This window comes from Solanum pennellii, chromosome 7 (assembly GCF_001406875.1).
Source record: "Solanum pennellii chromosome 7, SPENNV200".
Classification (NCBI taxonomy): Eukaryota; Viridiplantae; Streptophyta; class Magnoliopsida; order Solanales; family Solanaceae; genus Solanum; species Solanum pennellii.
Genome location: NC_028643.1, coordinates 1,260,065 through 1,282,145, shown reverse-complemented (window position 1 = coordinate 1,282,145; position 22,081 = coordinate 1,260,065). Strand labels below are relative to the sequence as shown.

Sequence of the window (22,081 nt, the reverse complement as noted above, 5' to 3'; positions counted from 1 at the left end):
AAATAAATATTGTAATTAAGATATTTTTTTCTAATTTATTTCGTTTTGTCATTTTGTTTCTCATTATAATTGTCACTATAACACTGACAAATCTATAAAGGCTATGCGGCTTATGAGTTGAGGTGTTCAATAAGAACATAATTTAATTCATGTATCTCATAATAACTTGTCGAATTTAAGAGGTTGAATATGTATTCATATATATAACTAACACTTTACTATGGTTACCAAGTAAAAGATAAAGCAAAATGTATAACAACTTAATTAAACCTCTTAATCAGGATAATTGCATTCATTTAATGTGAATACCTCGTATCAGATACTCCTCCTTTGTCCTATTTTCATTTTAATATATCTAAAAAAATGACACATTTTTTATTTAATAATTATTTGAAGAAACTATTAACAAAAAATGTATAAAAAGTATAAACATAAAAATTGACACATAATTATGAATCAAATCAAATAACATCGACCAGAGCCCAAATTGGCAAATTGTATCATGGTTGGTGGTTATATTACTACTATTCAAAACATACCATGAAATTTCCTCAATTGTTTTGAGTTTTAAAGTACAGTATTTTTATTAGTATATAAGAAAAAAAAAATTCAGCTTTCATTGTTCTGGAGTGAAGGCGCCATCTTTGCAATGGCAACCCTTCGCAGGCTGATCATCCCCTTTCGTTCTTCTCTTCTTGTAAGCTCTCTCTTTTACCTCTATTCTTTCTGGGTTTTCTGTAGCTCCGTTTTTTTTTTAGTAAATCATGTTTTATTTGATTTCAGTTATAGATTTGAGTACCCTTTTGATAAGAGTCGCTAATGGTAGCATTTTTTTTTTTTGACAATTTAATGGCTTAGATGAGCTTTTATGAATGTGTTGTTTATATAATTTGTGGGTTTCTGTAACAAATACAGATTCATTGAAAAAATATGCAGTTCATAAGACTTGTGTATTTATATTTTGTTTAGTAGCCTTTTTTTGGTTAAATATTTTGTGGATTTGTGTAAAAAATGCTTGTAAGTTAACATATGAAGTTCATATCCCTATAATCTTGTGTATCTACTATTACCTTTGAGGTTTTGTTGTGTGTAGTCAGAGGATAAGAATACCCTTTTGATAGGTTTACTTATAGTAGCAAATATTTTTTCCTTGATTGTTAGTTGTACCTCTGTTGTTTATATATGAAAAAAAAATTAAAATACCTTGTATGTATATAGTGTGTAATTTTTTGCCGAGTGGGTTCAGGTGCCCGTCACAACCCTATAGATCCGCCCCTATGAGCTTTTTCGTCATGCTGCTTAAGAACATATGTCACCCTTATACCTGTGTAATGTAATCTTGTCTATATATAGATGTCTTTGTGGTTATTTAATGTTTTAATTGACATTTTGGCCGTAGGAGTGTCTAGCCCTTTACGTAGGTGTTGTTTATGGTGGAAAATTTCTATGTTGCTCGGACTCTTCAAAAATGTTGATGGGTGTGTGTTGGATACTCCAAAAGTAGTGCATTTTGGAGAATACGACACGGGTGTGGTGATAATTTTGAGAGTTTGAGTAATGTAAGGCAAAATTTATTTCTGAGTACCTGTCACTAGTATAATTTTTGGATTTTGCATAGATGATCGAGTACCTGTCTAGCTTATGTGTTTGCTTTTTTTTTTTTACAAACTTATGCCACTCATCTACATATATAAACTTGTGTATGTACGTATGTCATTGTAGGTGTTTGTGTATTGTGGTTTGGATCATAGATATGAATACCCTTTTTGATAGTGTCACTGATAGTAGCGAATTTTGCAGCAGAGGACAAGTTATTCTCATTATGGATGTAAAGAAGGTACGTATTTTCTCCTTTGTTGTGTGTTTGTTGAAACATCTTTTAATGTTGTGTTTAATTTGTAAGAAGCTCTGCTGTACCGGAAAACCTAATGGACATTTTTTCTTGGAAACACAGGATTTTTAGGAGGCGGTTATCATCGATGTAGTAGTATAGCGTCTTCAGAACCAAAAGTATTGAAGTTTGAAGACGAAGAAAAACTGTTAGGAAATGCAAAAGATTCACTTTCTGTGGAAGAAATTTCAAAAATTAGGGAAGAATATAATGCTGCCAAGGAGAAGTTTCTAAAGATTCCTGATGCATTGAAACAAATGCCCAAAATGAATCCTAAAGGTTGCCCACGCTTTCTTCTGTCATGTTGTAGTGCATTTAACCTTCTATCTGAACTTCTACTACCATTTGAGGATTGGATTGAGTTTAGGTGGGATAATGTTTATTATTAGGTATATACGTTAATAAGAACGTGCGGTTGGACAGCATACAAGTCTATGGATTCGACTATGATTACACGTTGGCGCATTACTCCTCCAATTTACAGTGCTTGATTTACGAACTTGCAAAACATCATCTAGTTAATGAGGTTTGTTTCTGTACTCTTTCCTTGTGGTAGCTATTTCAAGAATTTACTTCAAAAAAGAACATGCAGTGTTTTGCGGTTAAAGTAAACGATCATTGACGGATTGCTCTCTTTTTCGTTTTGTGCTTCAGTTCAAATATCCTGATACTTGCTTGGAGTTCAAGTATGATCCAACTTTTCCCATCAGAGGGTTATACTATGACAAATCAAAGGGTTGTCTTATGAAGTTGGACTTTTTTGGGTCAATTGAGCTTGACGGGTGCTACTATGGCAGGCGCAAGGTGAAGTTCAAAAAGCTCCCTATTATGTTCGTTTTGATTTTTCCATGGAGTTTTTCGGGAATACCTTATTTATGTTGTTATTTATTTCATTAAATTAATTAAAACACTTGTATTCTTTGGAGATAACTTACTTTCCTGCTTTTTGAGCCGAGGGTGTATCGGAAACATTATCTCTGCCCTGCAAAGGTAGAGGGTGTTGTTGTTGTTCTTTGGGGAGAACTGGTAATCTGGTAGCGCGAGGCTAAATGGCATCACTTTTTGGGGAGATACAATAAGTTTTATTGATGTCATGAGAAAAAAGCTCCGTATTTTTTTGAGGATGCAGGAGGTTTCTTGAGGGTGTTCCAAAACTTAATAATAAAAACAAAAATCAATTTTCAGCCTCGTAATGCAAGACACTGAAGGGCATCATTGACATGAAGACTTTGAATGTGGGGATGTCAGTAAGGAGGGACACATTCGCGTTAAAGCCCTTAGGGCTTTGATATGTAATTAAGAGTGCAACATATGATGTGTATGTTAAATGCACATACAGGTTCAAACTCTCCCATATTATGGACTTTTATATGGTTAGAGGCAGTGGTGGAGTCACCCTTCTTCAAGGGATGTCAATGATGATATACCTGGGAAAAATGAGGATGTTATATGGAACTGAATGGGAATGTCTTTTTTTTTTTTGAGAACCCACAAGGTCGTGGCACATGGTTTGAAATTTGACCGATAATAGTATTTGTTAATATTTTTTTTCTAACATTTTGAGAAATTCTTATAACAGGAGTAGAATTATTATTGATTACTGATATTGCAAAAGATAGTTCAGAAGATTAGATAAAAGCACAAGAAATAATGAATAAAGTGAAAAAATCTAGAAAATTGAGCAAATATTCTAACATAATGAGGATTGATAGTACAACGTAAGGTGGGGAAAAGAGAAGGAATATAGTATTTAAGCTGTTGAGAGCTAATACCTCTTTTTCTAAAACCCGTTTTCACTTCTCCAACCAATGACAAAAAAGAGGTGTAATTATGGTCCATGAAATTGGATTATATTAATGTCCCGTGGGTGGGGGGGCTGGCTTTACCAGATGTGAGTGCCTTCTGCAATATCGGGTTTCTCTTGGAAGCTGGATGCCTAGCTGGTTGATTTGTTGTATGTAGCAAAACAAAATTGACTCCCAAAAGCATCTAATAGTTGATAATCTGATGCTCACTGATGTTAAATTTTGCAGCTCAGCCGTGAGGAAATAGATGAGATGTATGGTACAAGACATATTGGCCGTGATCAAGCACGAGAACTTGTTTGTTTGATGGATTTCTTTTGTTTCAGTGAGGTTAGTTTATAGTGTTTTGATCTCTTATATTTTTACCAGTTTCAGTTTTCTTGCTCCTTGCTTGACCACTTGCTTTTACTTGTCATCAACACAGTTTTCCCTTTTAACATTTGACTTTTTAACGCATTGAAGAACTCATGCCACAATACTAACAAGAAGGTTGCAGTGCACTCATCAGGCATGTATATGTATTTTGTTTAGCTGCATGGGTCTCTGAATCATGAAGAATATCGGTGACAAATGTTTTAAAAAATTAAGAGACATCAAGAGTGGACATGCTTAAGAAACCAGCTATGCAGTATGGGAATACAAATATTAGCTGTTTGTTGCAGCAACTGTGTGCAAACTTGTCGTTTTCTTCTTGAACTGAAAAAAATAATCAAATCTTTCTTACCACAATTTATAGTCAAATGCTCAAGAGCAAATTCTTAAGTAGGGTGTTACAGGTGGATATTGCCATCTTCATGTCTCTATATTCCCAGTCAAAACAAACTTGGTTTTCCACTTGGATAGTTTAAAACCGTCTTTAACTGCTCATAGGTCAGCTCTTTATTTGACTTATGCTATCTGATGTATGTGTTAGTTGTATGATCAGCTGGCTTTTATTAAAAGATCCTTTTCAGTTTATCAATAAGCAAAAGCGGATAATGTTGTACTCTATTCATCCCATATTTTTTGTAGCTCATATTTTATGGATGAAGGGTTGTCGCATTTCTAGAGTTGATTTCTTTAGATTATTTACAACAGATTAACACCTTACACTTCTTGTCCGATTACTTGTAAAAGGGCATTAGAATAACATAAAAAGCCCTCCACTTCTCATAAAATGTGAATCTTGTAAAGAAGTGCGTGTGAAAGATATAAAGAAAAATAAAAAAGGAAGATGGGCCTGATCAAGAAAATACAAAGGCACAGACAAGAGGATGATATGGAATGTTTGAATTATCAAACTCAAGTCTCTCTCTCTTTTTATTTTTAATCTTCTTCTAAAAAAAATAATTGATCATATGTGTACTTTTTCTGGATTTCTGTACATTGTTCAGCATAGCAGACCTTTTTGGTTTGATCTAATTTTAGTTTGTTCTTCCCTTAATCTGATCCAAGTAAAATAGCAGTTGGAAATTTTCATTTGAAGTCCACAACAAACTGATCTTTCTTGAAAAGAATACTCACTTTGTTCCATCTTCTATGACACTCTTATCTTTTTAGTTTTTTCCAAATATCTTGGACATTTGGGTAGTCATACCTTATGATTGTGTAGTGTATAAAGTAAAGGTACAGAGTAGTAGGGATTAGGGACGAATTATCTTCAAGAATGTTGTCTTCAAATGAAGTAAAATGACGCATTAGATAAGTTGCTGAAGATTTTTGATTAGTGGCTTTTTGAGCTGTTGGGTTCTCTTTTATTTTCTTTTTTGCAGGCATGCCTTATTGCTGATATTGTGCAACATTTTGTTGACGCTAAATTGGAATTTGATGCTCGTTACGTATATGAAGATGTGAATCGAGCGATACAGTTTGTTCATAATAGCGGGTTAGTTCACAGAGGAATTCTTGCTGATCCCCCCAGATACCTTGTAAAGAATGTAAGTATTACCACAGTTGCTCTGTACATATAGCAACTTTCAGAACTTTCACCTTCTAGACCTAATTTCACCTATCACTCTTCCAGGATCAGCTACTACGCTTTCTAAGGATGCTGAAGGATAAAGGAAAGAAACTTTTCTTGTTGACCAACTCACCCTTTTATTTTGTGGATGGAGGGATGCGCTTTATGTTGCAGGTATTTTCAAGTGGAACAATACAAAATTGTAATCTTTTGGCTTAATATGGATCGCTCATTTGCTTCGTCTGCGAGTCTACCTTCCTTAGATAATTTTTATGCTCAACTCTACTTTTCTTGGAACTTCATTACCATTTTAGTTTACATGTGACATTAGCAGAGTGTGTCCGTAAGTTTGTGTTTATCAGTGGCATGTAAATAGAGAATATAAGAGCACTCCTTGCAATGAATATTTTGACCTCAACTAGCTGAAATATTTTTGTCTTTTACTGGTGATTTAGTTTTAGTCGCATAAGTGGACTATGGAGTGCAAAAAGGAGCCGGGAACTTATGGTGGAAATAAATGTCCTGTTTTTAATTACTTGACATTTAGAAGATCCATAGCAGAAAATTATTTTGGCGATCTGTTCTTTCTTTCCCCCTTTCCCTTGAATTCTTTATATATATCTGCGACTCTGTATGTCTGATTCTTTTTACGGTGCGTGTGTATTCTGGTAATGCCACTCCGGGACATTATCTGCATGCTAATGTTTGGTCTAGCCTGTTTCGAAAGTGACAGTGTCTTTTGATTCTTTGGCATTGTGGCAGTCTTTCTTTTCATGCTTTATTTTAAGTGCTTTAAATTTTATACATCTGCAACTGTTTCTTAGTTCCTTTTTCTGGAGCTACACAGTAAGTTAAGCAAGTTGCTTTTCTTTGTGACATTAATTCATTAGTTTGAGGTATAGTTTGGTATGTTAGAATTTCCCGTCGGTCTTGTTAAGTGTATGTAGTGTCCTTACATGATCTTTGCGAATTACACCGCTTGAGCTAGCTTTTGGAGTTGAGTTTGTCCCAACTCCCAAGGTCCCCTTTTTTAACATGTTCTGAAGGCGGACCCTTACTTGATGTTGGCCAGCCTATGTTGAGGTCACCCATTTTGTATCGTTTCTTCTGAATGTCCGAATCCTGGCCGTGCTGGAGGGTGTTAATTTAGTTGAGTATGGGTTGTAGTCTCCTCATATGATCTTGAACAGTTCTCACCACTAGTTAGCCTTTTGGTTCCAAGTTAGGCCCAAGTTCTATTTTTTTAACAAAATGCACTCTATATTATTACCTCTTGTAGTTCGCAATTATGGTGTAATATTATTAGATTACTCAAGATTTTTGTGGTTAGGATGAGCATAACCTCATTTTCCCCTAGGGAATGCAGTTTGATACTTGTATCTTTCTTTTCGTGTCTGCTGATTGTATTGTCTGTTGTTACTTTGTTCTATTAGTCTGGAGTAATGAGTTCTCCAACTTGACACCTTTTCTTTTTGTTATATATTTCATTAGGATTCTTTGGGTCAGCAAGATTCCTGGAAGGAACTTTTTGATGTCGTAATTGCTAAAGCAAACAAGCCAGAGTTTTACAAATCTGACCATCCATTTCGGTTTGATTCTCTACCATTAAGTTCTCTGCCAAGTTTTCATTGCATATAACACTGGTTCCAACTATGCCATTCCCGCCCATCATCATTGTTTTTGAAATTAATAAGAGAGTTCTGTTTTTTTTTTGTTTTTTCTGATTTCAACTATTTTGATTTGTTTTTTAGGATGTAGCACGTCTTCTTCTAAGTTGCAAGTCACTATATAAAACATTTTCCATCAATATCCTCTTCTTAAGGCTAACTGTTTCATGCTACCATCACATACATTATTGCCTTATTGTATTTATTGAATATTCTGCAGCTGCTATGATGTGGAGAAGGACACATTGGCTTTTACAAAAGTTGATGCTTTCTTGCCCGGTAAAATTTACTACCATGGATGCCTTAAAGCATTCTTGCAGATTACAAAGTGGAAAGGTCCAGAGGTATGCTTAACAAAATACAACAACTTTTTCATGGCAAGGAAACATTGTTTTCTGTGATTATATAGATGCAAGTTTGACAAGTTAACTGAGACAGACCGTCTCGTTTCTATGTATATATCCATTTCATTTCCCAACCTCGTTCATTACATTACTGAGATAAACTCCCATGAAACTTCAGGTGATATATTTTGGGGATCACCTCTTTAGTGATCTCAGAGGTCCTTCAAAAGCGGGGTGGCGGACTGCTGCCATCATCCATGAATTGAAGGTATGCTTTCTTTTAGTTTTTTTTTCTGTTTATGTTATGCCTATTTCTATTTTAGCCATAGTCTCCATCTGTACCGTTTTACATTGTACTATTACTATTTAGAGACTTAACTTATTTTTCTTGTATAATGGATCTTCTCAAATATTTGCTAAATAACATAAATCATTAGAAAATAGTATTAACTTGTACTGCTCCTTATATAGCTTCTAACTATGTAAATTTAACTTGTAAAAACTACCCTTAGCTATAAAAAAGGTGATTTGTTTTCGACCAAGAATTCTTTGTTCCTGCTTGTTTATTGCTGAGATTATTGCTGCGTAAACTCTTGTTATCAATATGAAGTATACACTGTATAAGGCCTTACTAGTTTAAAATGGGGACAGGGAATCTGGATTAAATATAGTTTACTTTTAGTGAAATGCTTCATTTTTTTATAATGGCGGTGGTGTCCAGGCTAGCTTGCGCAGCTTGACTATTCCATCGGATACCTGCAACGTTCCACTAACTCTACCACTATAGTTTAGACAACAACACCTTACCCCTACCTTTGTGAGGTAAAGAGATTGTTTCTTGTAGACCCTTGGCTCAAAAGAGAAGTATGTGATGCAGGATTGCAAGAAAAATAAAACACCAAAATAGCAAAATTCAAAACAAATCCAACAATAAATAGTAATACGTAAAGTAAAATGGAATTGTATTGAAACTCTACTTCTTTGGTGTAAACTACTTTGTATAGAAGATGTAGATCAGATTGTAGAGTTGATAGGAAGCTTGTAATTGCTCACTTTTGGAGGTGGCCAGCATATCCTTAATGTTGATGAATACAATTTACCAATTTCAAAAAAAATAAAAAAATAAATAGTAAGAGGGAACTATAGAATACCTAAATGATACTACTAATAGAATAAGAGGAGACTAGCTTCCTGCCTTTTCCACACAAAGTGCAACAACAATCAACTACCTACTATCCTTCTGCCATAATCTTTGACCTCCATACCTTCCTATCTGAAGTTGGGAAAAAATCACCTTATGTTTTTTTGTCTCTGCTGGAATTTGAACTTTCGTCTCCCGTAGTTGCACCCATTTCATTGACCACTAGGACGCACCCTTGGGTAAAATAAAATGTATCACTTGTTCTTATCCTTATCAACACCTTGTTTCAGAATCTATGATGGGAGGGAGGTTTATGTCCTCTTTTTTTCTATTATTGTCAAAATATCCTATATTCCATCTTTTGTAGATCAAAAGTTTAGTTAACTCCTGTTGTGTTTTTTGTTTCTAGAGTGAGATCATGATTCAGAATGATAATTCTTACAGATTTGAACAGGTATAACTTGATGGTCTTTCATCAATCACTTGAAACTGCACATTTGTTTATAGAATTATATGATACGTGCTGCAAGAAGGGTTCTGATGTTGATTGCATGTGTATATGACTTGATTATTTGATTCTGTAATTTCCACATTTGATGACTTGTGAAGACCGTGGTATGATGTAGGTATCTTGTTGTAGCTACGTTTAATTTAGAAGGTTTTAAATGAACATTGGAAGATCTATACGATGCATCCTCACCTTCCTAAACCATATCATACTTCATGGTTTTCCTAATTGATGCATTCACATTGGAATGGCTAACAATTTAATTTCTCTAAATGTGAGTTTCCTTGGGCTATTGTCTTATTAGAGACTCTACCTTTCAAGGTAGGAGTAACGTTTGCGTACACTCTACCCTCCCCATACCCCACTCGTGGGATTACACTGGGTATCATGTTGTGGTTTTGTCTCATTAGAGAAATCGCCACCTATTTTCATCGACTTGTCCTAAACTCTACTTTTCTAAGCAGATAGTGTAATTAGGAAAAAGTTTGCTTCATAAACTGCTTTAAATGAGTTAAACACAGAATTTTCTTGATGTATTGGTGACTTGCTTTCATTTGGCCATATGTCTAATCCGAATGTGTTTGTTGTAGATAGGCTTACCTTATTCACACACTTATATAAACGTTTGTACTCTTAATGCAGATTGTTCTTTTCCCCCCAGATATATCCATTTTGTTACTAACTAGCTTTAATCTCTTTCCCTCCTTCCCCCGTTCAGGCGAAGTTTCACATAATGCAAGAACTTCTTGGTAGGCTTCACGCCACCGCAACTAGTAGTATGACAAGTGAAGCATATAAGTCTCTCCTTAGGGAGCTCAATGACGAGAGACAAAAGACTCGCTACAAAATGAAGGGGATGTTCAATAAATCGTTTGGAGCTACGTTCCTCACTGATACTGGTCAGGAATCTGCTTTTGCTTACCACATTCATCAATATGCAGATATCTATACTAGTAAGCCCGAGAACTTTTTGTACTACCCACCCGAGGCTTGGCTTCATGTGCCCTATGATATAAAAATCATGCCACACCATCTAAAGGTAATCTTTTCTTTTCCTTAAAAAGGTTTAGTCATGTCTTTTATTTTACTACTTTAGACAACGTGTGCAAAAGTTCATCTACAACTATCGTGAAGTATCTATCCCTCCGTCTCAACCTGTGTGATTTAGTTTGATTTGTGCAGTTATTAAGATCTATGAGAAATGCTTGAATTTAATTTATATCAAGTTTGGTATAGAAATGTTAAAAAAGGTGGTTTGAAATATGAAAAGATGTTGTATGCCTTCTCCAATCAGATAAGGCGAAAATATGCTGCTTCAATAAGCGTTGGAATAACAAAAATATATCTGCATATATAAAAAGGGAAGTAGATAAAGTATGTCTTGGTAGTAGGTAGTAGGTAGTACTACCCGGTAGGATAATTCATGTGAGCGTAACCTGGCCTAGACACCATCATTACAAAGATAAGGTAAAAAAGGGAAGTAAATCAAATATTTGTATTGGTGGGAGGTAGTAAGTACCTGGTATAATAGTCTATGTGAGTGCAAGTTGGTCCCAACACCATGGTCATAAAAAAAAAACGGGAAATATGTCGATTAGTTTGGGATGGAAGGAGTAGAATAGGCAAAATGAGATTATCAAGAAGTTTTCTTCATGTTGAAGGCCTAATAAAGTTCGACAAGAGGGTTGCTCAGATGGTAAGTACCCTACACCTCCAACTCTTAAGATTTTGGGTTCGAGTCACCAAGGGAGTAAAAATGGTGGGAGCTCCTAGGGAGGAGTAAAAACGGAAAAAAAAGTTTATTTCATCTTCCGAAGTTTTACTTCATTTTGGCAAGTTTTATTCTCAGTTGAAGTAGTTCTTGTGAAGTCCTAGTACTTAAGTTATCCATTTTTTTCCCAGAACAATAAATCATGTAAACTTTGATGCAAAAATTTAAGAATTCATGCTGTTCTAGATAATGAATTTTCACCAACTTTTCACCCTTCTTATACATTACGTATCGAATCGATTGCAGTTAACATTAGTTTGATTTTCTTTTTGTCTATCTCATGTCCCTATACTGATATGAAAGTTCCCTTCACAGGTTTCATCAAATTTGTTCAGGACTTGACTACATCAATCATATTGCCAATGCCCAAAGAGATCTTAGATCAATATACTAAACTTTTACGATGCCCTGGATATCTCCAACGACCCCATTCTCCGGAAGAAATCACTCAAATTTTTGGTACATTCATCGGTATTCTAGACTCTAGTGTTCTGATAAAATTGGAACGATACAGAAAAAATTAGCGTTTTGGGTGATTATAGTACATGCCCTTATTCATTATGGTAGGTATAGTTATTGTCTTTATGGAGGGAAAGATAAGTTTAAAAGGTGCAAACATTAGATGATTAATATTCAATTATTTTTGCAAGTAGTGAATAAAATGTATGAGAAGCAGTACATAATATATGTCAAATACATTTTTAAAAAAAACTGATGAAATTTTTTTCAATCTGAATCCAGTTTGTATCACTTCGAAAAATTATACGTATATATAGCAGATGTTGAAAATTCAGTGACTTTTTTGTGAGTTTTCATATTTTGAATCCTATAGTGAAATTTTTGGTTATGTTACTAATTACGCTCATTGATAAGATGACGATATAAAATAGAAAGTGTACTCTAGTTGGAAAAAATTTAAGAGCGTTCAAAAATACAATCAGAAAAATTGTTCCCCTAACCCAACCCGGGAAAGGACCGAAGTCTGCGTCTCGTCGCAAGGCTCATTTTTCGTTGTGGGTCATAAGGCGGGCAGCTTTATCTGATCAAGGGGATTTCGTTGAGAAAGCGAATAAATAGACATACTATTTTTTTTTTTAGTTTCTTTTAACACCTGAGAAACATTTAGAAGCTCAGTGAAATAATATATTGACAAGAAAAATACTAGAAGCAATAATTTAGACAAATAATGTAATACTAACAAATTTATGATGAAAGAGAAATACCATATCAATAATTCAACTAAAGAAAAATATTTAAATAAAGACACATTGCAAAAAATAATAATCTAATTAAACTAAACCTAAGTAATTAATTGAACCATGACCTAATAACATTTATAATTGTCGAAATAATTCTCGGCCTTTAAAACGTACAAATCTATATTTGTATATATAACAAATCCATGCAATTACAAAGCCCACTTCCATATGAAGCCAACTTAATTGAGCAATGGAGTAAGGATGTTTAAGCCAATAGTCGATAAAATCTCTATAAGTAAAATCATAAGTCTTATCTACATCAGATCGAGAACTATCAATGTTGCGCTCATAAAAAAATAACGTCTCTAATGCTGGATCAAAAAATTCATCAATCCCATGCACGATCACACGTCCATCATCGTAAACATCCCATTCAGCAATATCAACGTTGTTAATAGAAACTTTTTGTGATCGAGGCAAATTAGTAACAACTATTGAATGATCAAGAAGTAGGGTTTTCAACTTGGACCCTCTGTGAAAAAAAGTTTCAAGAACATTTTTATTTAATCTTAAAGGAACAATATGATATTGAATTAATCTATTTGGAGGATCTTGATATTTTGGAAATATTTTTAAAAAAGCTTTTTCGGTAGGACAAAATATGGTGAAATTGGTGGTATTAGGTGAAGAAGAAATAAAATTATTTAGGGTATTTTCAAGAATAATTGACATAGAAACATACCCTTTTTTTAATAATGTATTTGGAAGATTATTTTTTGGGTTACTAATATTAATATTTGTTGGATTAAAAGAAGATGAAGAAATTATCAAAGTTGAAAAACTAAGAGAAAATATAAAGAGAAATAATAACAAACTATTTTTTGCCATGATTAATTTTTTTTTGAGAAGCTTTGTGAATTATAAACTTTCAATTGATTGAATTAATGAAGTTTTAGTGAATTTATAGATAAAATTTTATTTAACATAAAGCTTTGAGAATTAGGATTTGTTTTATTGTTTATTGTTTATTGTCCTTTTTCTATATAAAAAAAATATGGATATCCGTTCCGACCCGACCCGAATTCCATCAGATGCAGAAAACGGCGTCGTTAGATTACTGATTACATTCGTATATAAATCAGAGCTTTCTGGATTCACAAGCAAAATTTTTTTTTCACAGAGAAGACTGAAAGACGAAGAAGAAACTTCCAGAAGCTCATAGAAATGGTGTCGATTGAACAAGTAGAATCACCGGCGGCCGGTAAAACTTCGACGGCGGCAGAAGTACCGTCTGGTTACGTGTCGGATGGATATGAGACTGCGAGCGATTCGGAACTGAATGGAGCAGAGAATGGAAGTAACAGGGAATCTGAGAACACGATCAATACAGCGTCGTCTTCATCTGATGGAGATTTGTTGAAGGAGAAGAAGCAGGAGCAGCCGGCTGAAGTAAATCAGGAACAGTTGAATGAGGTAGAGTTTTACTCTTCTATAGTTTTTTAATTTATTAATTGATGTTGCTAATTTTCGGCTGCTGTTAGGCATTCGAGAGTGATTGTGATGAGCTTAGGTAAGTTTAGCTTGGTTTAATCAGTTGTACATTAATGTTTTTTTAGTTTGCCTAGTGACTAGTGGCTGGTGAAGAGGTTGAGAATCCTGAGGTCTCTGGCTCAAATCTCAATCGATATAAAATTATTAGGTGAAAACCAAAGCTGGACAGGATAACATGTTTATGAAAATATGATGTTTTTGTGTTTGCACCAAGGGTATGGTCTAGTGGTTGATGAGTGGGTTGAGAATCATAAGGTCTCATTCAAATCTTAATAGATATAAAAACATTAGGTGATTTCTTCTCATTTGTCTTAGCGTTGATGGGCAGGGTAGATTTACCTAATACCTTTTCGGGTGGGAGGTGACAACCAAGTTGGTCCGGGTACTATGTTTATCAAAAAATTATGTTTCCGAGTTTGCACCCAAGGGTGTGGCTTAGTGGTTGATGAAGTAGATTGAGAATCGTTAGGTCTCAGATTCAAATCTCAACACAATCAAAGACATAGGTGATTTCTCCCTGTTTGTTTGTGGGCAGAGTTATCTAGTACACGTTATCGGTGGGAGGTGGCAATGGTGGCAAATATCTCATGGTATTAGTTGAGGTATGTGCAAGTTGGCCCGGACATCATGGTTATTAAAAAAATAATGTTTGAGTTCTGTAGTTTCTTTTTTTTTGTTTTTCGATTGAAGGTTGTGGTTTGAAGTTCTGATCGTGGTTCCTTAAAATGGGGCATCGGGAAAAAATGTGGTGATCAGAATTTAAAGCCTGTGAATTCGAGATTCCTATTTTAGTTTCTTGAGAATCTGTTCTCAGTTTGTTTCATGCTCGCTAGTGATTCTGTTCTTTTGACGAGACAGAATTCATTTCATTGATATTACAAAAGGTGGTGTTAACAGATGTTTACATGATTACTGAGTGGCTCAACCATAACTGAAACAATCAAGTAGCAGAATCATCTCTGCATAATAGTATTTTCTCCTTGCACTAGAAAGTTATATAAAATGCCAGGAGTCTTTTGATATAACTATATCCTTTTTGCAGCTGGGAATGTATTGTGGTTCTGTAACATGTTACTAGTATGTTCTTGACACCTTCGTGGTGTATCATTAATTAAAAAAAAGGTCATCCTCGCAGCTATGGGGGAGTTATCTACATGCAAATTCAACTACTAGTTCTCTTTCTCTGTTTGATTTTTCCCTTTCGACATTGAGGGATTTCATCATAGATGTATTTGTGTGAATCCAATCTGCCTGGCCTTCTTTCTATTGTTAATATGTTTTAAGGTTTTGTCCATTGCCATTTTAACTATATCTACTGCCTATATGGGATTACACTGGGTATGTCTTTGTTCTTAGTTGGTGAAACTGTACTAAGATAATAGCTCTCAACAATTATTGATATGATCCCTTCATTTTGAGGAGCAGAAAGCCTTGGCTCAAGCAAATGATGCGAAAGTTGAAGGCAATGCGTTGTTTAAGGATGGGCTTTATGAAGAGGCATTGTCGAAATATGAGCTAGCTTTGCAAGTCGCAGCAGATATTCCTTCAAGTACTGAAATTCGTTCAATATGCCATGCTAATCGTGCAGCTTGTTTCACCAAACTGGTAAGTTCGGTGTATGCATTTTTTACTCTCTGTATCAGATTCATAATGCCAAAATTTTGCCATGGGTTCCAAGTGCAGATAGGTTAGACTTTTTAAAGAATAGTTCTCACCAAAATTGTTTGAAGCTTTTACATTTAGCATCTGTGTTGTTCATGACTGTCTAGCTCTTTATTGATTTGCATTGTTCTGCTCAGATTCTTACCCTTTTTTTGTTTATCAATTTAGTTAGGTCACGAATAAATACTGGACTGAAGTTTGTAGCTTTTGCTAATCATTTGAACATTCAAAAGACATCTTTCGTCCTTATGTTAAACCTATATATTACACTCTACCAAGTTTCGATATATTATTATCACAAAACAAGTATTAGGTGAGATGTTATTACACATCTATTTTTAGTTAAAATTCCTACATTCATCCTTTTCATGTATTATATCTTGTTAAAGAGGACTATCATGTTCAACTTTTGTCCTTATATTACATCCAATTTCATATAGAAAAACAAATAACTATAAAATGTTTGACCACGTATATTTTTGTAAGTTGAAGGAAATTTCCAATAATCACAATAAAAACAATACAAAATCTGCCACCTGATTTCCCTCTTATCTGACTTTTCCCTTCTCCCTTATAATTCTTTGTATAGGTACATACATCACCTATTTTCTTCAATTTCTCAACTCAATTCTTTTTTCTTTTTTTTTATCTTTTTCAGATTTTCTTTTTTTTACATTATTGTTACATAGGTCGATATATGTTCTTATCTTTTTCCTACTCTAGGAGTAGTATAAAAGGGGCTTTTAGTATTATTTATTCAATTATAAGCTACTAGCATCTTCCTTATTAGGGTTACGTATTCTGGGGTAACACTGGCATGATGTGAAAATGTGAAACTTTCTATTAGTTAGTAGTTAAAAGGCTCCAATAAGTCATTGAGAGGGTATTGCAATCATGAATCATTTGACACTAGTTATCTAACCACCTCAATGTTTAGATTAGAAACTCTAGAGCATCAGGCTTGTGGCTCTATATTAGAGTTATTGGCAAGGAAAAAAGACTAGTTAAGGAGATGTGTAGTTTAGAGAAACAATTTGGTACCTATCCTTTTGGTATCGTTCCAAGTGAAAGGTATACATGTCACAATTGTTGTCTCACTATTTTTCGGCAATTTCAAAAATAAGTTTCATACTTAAAAAAATAGTAGTTTACTTTGCACAAACAATTTCAACTGTTTTCTTTACTTTTCCCATATCTTTGTTTTATACCTTTCCTGTGTAGTATGTAAGGTACCAATTTGTATGTGTGATTTGTTGTATCTACTAATGATAGTGACTGTACCTTCCCATTTACAGGGGAAACATGAGGAGACGATCAAGGAATGCACAAAAGCATTACAACTAAATCCTACATATATAAAGGCTCTGGTTAGAAGAGCAGAGGCACATGAAAAGCTTGAACACTTTGAAGAGGCCATTACTGGTAAACATCGCGTTCTCAAGTGGTATAATGATTATGCCAGTACAATGTCATTTTGATTGGTACTTCTTAGCTGCATCACTAAATAAGTAGTTCCCAAACTCGCATTTACTGGCTACTTGGTGGAAATCTCATGTTTTCCCGTCAGGCTCTCCTATGTCTTCTCCTTATCCCCCCTCTCTGACCTGAGAAATTAGAAAAAAGTTCCTTGTATGTTACTCATAAGCCTCTGGTAATAATTGCACACTACTCAAATGGTTCGTGTTATTTGTGAATAATTAAATAACTAGAGATTTACTTCGGCTCTTTTTTTCTGCTCTTATTCCCGTTTCGTTTTTCAACTCTTGCAGACATGACAAAAATCTTGGAATTGGAACCCTCACATGACCAAGCTAGGAGAACTGTGATACGTTTAAAGCCATTAGCTGATGAGAAGCGAGAAAAGATGAAAGAAGAGATGATTGGTGAGCTTAACAGTCTCCTGTTTTTGCATTGACTAATCCTCTATTTTCTTTTCTAATGTAACTCTTTAAAATAGTAGAGATTCCTCCCTATGCAACTGTTTTAATGGTCTACATTCTTCTCCACTTATTTATGTTTAGTCAGCAGGAAGGGTATATAGTCCATTTCACCAGCTCCTAGCCAATCATTTATGGTAATAAACATTGATGTGCGCGAGCTGGCCCGAACACCACAGTCATAAAATAAAATAAATATGGAAATGAACATCACAATGCTAAATAGAAGTGTGACATTCATGCCTTAGCAGCTAGTTTTCCTAAAATTTTACACCATTCATTATCTGCATTCTAAAAAAAGGTGTAGTAATGGCATCCTTTTAGTATATTACCTTCATTTAAAAAAAAATAGCATCAGTTTGTCTAGACCAATGTTCTTCTAGAAATAGTTGCGCACAGCTATTTTCTCATTCATTTTGTTTTGTCGATTTGATACTTGACTCATCTTCCGGCAGTTGAAGAAATTGCCTTTCTAGTTGTTTATAACTATCTGCGAGAATAATTCATCCTATGTACCGTATATTCATTCTGCCGCTATAGTTCACTTAGTATGACTCACCAAGAAACCTAAAAAAAGAAGGAAAAGAGGAAGTCCAAATGCTGTTAGCTTTAATGCTATAATTGTGTGTTGTGGCTAAATCCACTTTCGTGCTAACTGTACTATCACTACTGTTCTGGAATCCGTGAGATTGCCTTTAAATTTTAGGTCCGGATTGTTTGATCTCTTCTCGACTGATTGTTATTGAATCATCTCAAGTTCTTCTAAAGGGGATTTGTTTTGGTTTGTAGATTAACATATTTATTCCTGTTTGATCTGAGACAACGTATGGTATTCTGTTTATTACGATTCTCCGTTTTACTTTCAAAGGAGTATAGGCACTTCTCAATCATGCTCATTGCTCAACACTTCTGTTTTGTGGTTCTTTGGCTTTTAATGATTTGTATTTATGTTACAGGCAAGCTCAAAGAAATGGGAAATTCCATTTTGGGTCGATTTGGTATGAGCGTTGACAACTTCAAAACAGTTAAAGACCCAAACACCGGTTCCTACTCTGTTCAATTTCAGAAGTGATGAGGGTTTCTCTCATGTTGGCAAAATTTGCGTTTCTTGAATGAAAGATTTGATCTAGCAGGACATTTGGGTGTGCATGTTTTGAACTATGTATCACGTTATTGATTTGAAGTATATAAGTGTTGGCCAAAAACTTGATATTTTAGATTTCTAAATGTCATTTAAGCAGATGGCTTGTAGCCTTGGTGTCGTTAATATTGCATGACCCATGGACAGTATAGACCATCTTAAATCTGTTGACTCCATTTATCATTTCACTGCGACTTGTTTTTTCGTTAAAGGTGTATCTACAGAAGGCTATTTTGTTATCGTGGGATAATAGCGTTTTCTCGTCTGAAGAACTTTGGACTCCACATATGGTCATTGATGATTTGGCTTGGTGAATTAGAGTTTCTGGTGTTTGTGCAGGTGATAGTCGAGATGTGAGTTATTTGATACTTGTGCTAGAGGAAGATATCAAACCCTTGACGAAAATGAGAGCGACAAATTTGAGTATGTCAATGCTTCCTAGCCCTTGTACTACATTATCAGTATTGTCCTTGTGGTAGTCTTAGAAGATTAATGTTAACAAATTTGATAGTAGTCTAAATAGACCATAGTTTTATTGCTAATAATAAGTCACATGCAATAACAAATTCAGTGTAATCTTATAAGTCGTGGAGATTTAGATAGGATTTTACAGGACTGATATGAAAATAAGGATGTTAAAATAACAAGATGAACAAAGCAATTGAATAAGAAGTATAAGTAAAGCAGCAAGTCACATGCACATTAAATAAATGTATAAAAAAATTACAAACACCATTGCCATGAGAATACCCATCTTTCTACTATGGTAGATTGTAATGAGAGACAACAATACTTACAGCTAAATCTAACATAGTAAGCTGAGAAGGTCGATAATATGAATCCTCATTTATCCTGTTGCTTCATTTAAGTTCACCTTAGATGACATCTAGCAAAATCACATAGCTTAATCATAAGATGATAAAACACACACATTAGCTTAGATGTCATCTAAGGAAGTCAGATACTGGCTTCACAACAGTAGATATCACCAGTCGACTCGATGTAGTCCCCTTTTGAGCCAAAGTTGGTGAACTGTCATATGGAAGGAATCGTATTTTTTGGGGCTACTATACCACGCGAAGTGCCTTCTCACGATGCCTAGGTTATTGTACATGTTGAGGTATGTTCGTTTAGGCACCGAGAGCAATATCTTCTTCAGGTGTGGAACATCTCTTTCATTAACAATGATTGAGAACTTGCTCCAATCTAGTATGTTGGCTAATGGAAGATCATAGTAGTTTGAAATAAGTACAGGGACACAGCCATGCTGAATAGCATCACTAACCCTAGCTGTATTCACCTCGTAACCTTTGACGTGGAGGCAGTATCTACTTCTCCGAAATCCTTCCTTGTAAGGGAAAGATGAACTCCCTGAGAATATATCAAAGGAGCTATCGTTCTTCCATAGCTCCAATAAATCTCGTCTTGCAAGAGAATTTTGGACGCGACCAGCAAAGAAGACAAGCTTGTATCTGCAAAAACGAATTAAACATGTCAAAGGTAGAGGACACAAGCTAAAAAGAATAGCAGTGTTCACATCACTATATTCAAAACTCCACGACATGCTCATAGCTTGTATCTTCATATCAAAAACAGATAAAGTCAGACTCATAAAGCTATATATAACTTGGCCAATTTAGTCTAAAGCAATAGTGTACCCAGAACTTCTCATAAACGGTATCAACATTTGAAGTGAACAGATAAATACATCACTAGGCCACACCTTTGGGGAAAAGGGTACTTAAGTGCTCACTCAACTCATTGAACTCTATGGAGGAATCCGATGGTCGCGGAGAAAGGGGGTTAGCTAGGGGAAGGTAATAGTTTACTGGTGTTTTACTCATGATCATCAACTTTGTACCCATCACCCTTCTATATGTCAATTTGATCCAAGGATAACTGCAATACCAATAATTCTAAATCCATAAAGAACATTATATTTGTTCCTGAATCGACAAAGCACGTCTTTCTTTCTGGAATCCAAAATGCATCGATGAGTACAAAGGGTCTAAACGAACCTCTAATGAAGCGTTAATATATTGGTCTTTGATCAACTGTATCTAGTTATTTAACATGACAGATGCACATCATTGCTTCTATACTCAATAAGCAAAGCTCAACTTCCATATAGAACCCACACACACGTAAACTTATCAATAGAAATTTGCAACATAATTTAGTAAAATGCCATCATACCTTGCATCTGGAGGGTTCAACACTTGCTCATGTTGGCGAGGCCAAACTTGAGGCAACCCAATGTCTTTGTGGGCAATGTATAGCCTCTGAAAGTAACTGGATGAGCAAGTAACCTGAACTGAGTTATGATGCAATTTTTGGTGCTTAGAGGCAGCATCTCGACCGATAGAATGACAGTAGACATAAAAATGATCAGCACCACCAGATGCATTCCAAAAACTAAACTCTGAACTAACTCTATCAGTATATCCAGCAACAAAATCTTCAATCGCGGAGGCAGAATGCACGCGAGGGTGATTCCTCATAACGTTAATTGAAAAGGGCATGAAGTAAAAATGAGCCTCTTCTGGTTTCTTAGTAACAAAGGAACTACCCAAAAGAGCAATCTTAAACATGTGTTCACTAAAGTAATTACCTAATTTGGGATCAAAGGGGTTTGTATGTGGAAGAAAAATACTCGAAAAAGTCGAAAACTTGTTACTCATAATAGCATCAGGATACACAAATATCTTAAGGGTTTTCATCATTTCTTCATAATCAGCAGCAAATAAATCCCAATCATGATAAGGGCTAACACTAGTTGACAAGAGTTCACCTTTGTTAGACCTATTTTGCACCTTCACTGGTTCAAGATTCTTCATTCCCACTTTTTCTTGAACATCAAACTGAACAAAGACTCCATTTTTATGAATGAAATTCTTCATTTTTGTTTGTACCATTAGTAAAACACCCACCATTACAACTACAATCAACATTACAGAAAATGGTCTAAGAAAACCCCACCATTTAAAAAGCTTTCTAAAAGCACAAAAACCCATATTTATCAACTGAGAAATCAAGAAACTTGTTTGGGTCAGCTTAAAAATCCTCTCTTTTCAACCCCACAAACAACACAAACCAAAAAAAAAACATATTTATCAACATAGAAATCAATATAACTTATCTGGGTCAGCTTAAAAATCCTCTTTTTACAACCCCATTTAAGACAAAACACACACACACAAAAAAAACACTATATTTATCAACAGAGAAATCAAGAAACTTATCTGGTCAGCTTTAGAAGTTTCTTTTGGATAAACAATTTGCAGTTTTTTTTTTTGTTTTTTTTGAAGTATAACTAAACCAAAGTTCATTTAACTTCCAAGGAATTTATTGAAATAAAAATATAGGAATATTGGTTGGGCTAAGCAGGCAGCAAAAATTGTTTATGTTTAAATGTCAATGGTTATAAGAATTGATAATTCCAAAGCTGATGAAAGCAAATTCTTCAAAACTTGGAAGCAACTAGTATTATATTCACCTCTCGTTTCGAGTTTGAGTTTTGTGTAC

At 34.7% G+C, this 22,081-nt stretch overlaps 3 protein-coding genes across 6 annotated transcripts; 2 read left to right on the top strand and 1 right to left on the bottom strand.

The window, feature by feature from the left end:
- Window positions 1–483: 483 nt before the first annotated feature.
- LOC107024178 (5'-nucleotidase domain-containing protein DDB_G0275467) lies at window positions 484–11,777 on the top strand. Of its 4 annotated transcripts, none has more exons than XM_015225092.2 (14): window positions 484–697; window positions 1,804–1,837; window positions 1,955–2,170; window positions 2,281–2,417; window positions 2,546–2,695; window positions 3,925–4,026; window positions 5,448–5,612; window positions 5,699–5,809; window positions 7,127–7,224; window positions 7,523–7,646; window positions 7,825–7,914; window positions 9,197–9,241; window positions 10,014–10,334; window positions 11,382–11,777. In XM_015225092.2, the coding sequence occupies exons 1-14, from the start codon at window positions 650–652 to the stop codon at window positions 11,406–11,408; spliced, it is 1,668 nt and encodes a 555-aa protein (XP_015080578.1). In that variant the 5' UTR covers window positions 484–649; the 3' UTR covers window positions 11,409–11,777. The 4 variants fall into 4 exon arrangements, with proteins under 4 accessions (XP_015080578.1, XP_015080577.1, XP_027774248.1 ...); XM_015225091.2 differs by having other exon boundaries at window positions 1,801–1,837; XM_027918447.1 differs by having other exon boundaries at window positions 1,723–1,837.
- A 1,656-nt stretch (window positions 11,778–13,433) lies between these two features.
- Window positions 13,434–18,796, top strand: LOC107026355 (tetratricopeptide repeat protein 1). Its single transcript, XM_015227298.2, has 5 exons — window positions 13,434–13,738; window positions 15,242–15,421; window positions 16,774–16,900; window positions 17,248–17,361; window positions 18,372–18,796. The coding sequence occupies exons 1-5, from the start codon at window positions 13,490–13,492 to the stop codon at window positions 18,485–18,487; spliced, it is 786 nt and encodes a 261-aa protein (XP_015082784.1). The 5' UTR covers window positions 13,434–13,489; the 3' UTR covers window positions 18,488–18,796.
- A 421-nt stretch (window positions 18,797–19,217) lies between these two features.
- On the bottom strand, window positions 19,218–21,973 carry LOC107026354 (probable glycosyltransferase At3g07620). Its single transcript, XM_015227297.2, has 2 exons — window positions 20,753–21,973; window positions 19,218–20,028 (listed from the first exon to the last, which is right to left on the bottom strand). The coding sequence occupies exons 1-2, from the start codon at window positions 21,568–21,570 to the stop codon at window positions 19,542–19,544; spliced, it is 1,305 nt and encodes a 434-aa protein (XP_015082783.1). The 5' UTR covers window positions 21,571–21,973; the 3' UTR covers window positions 19,218–19,541.
- Between the last annotated feature and the right edge of the window lie 108 nt (window positions 21,974–22,081).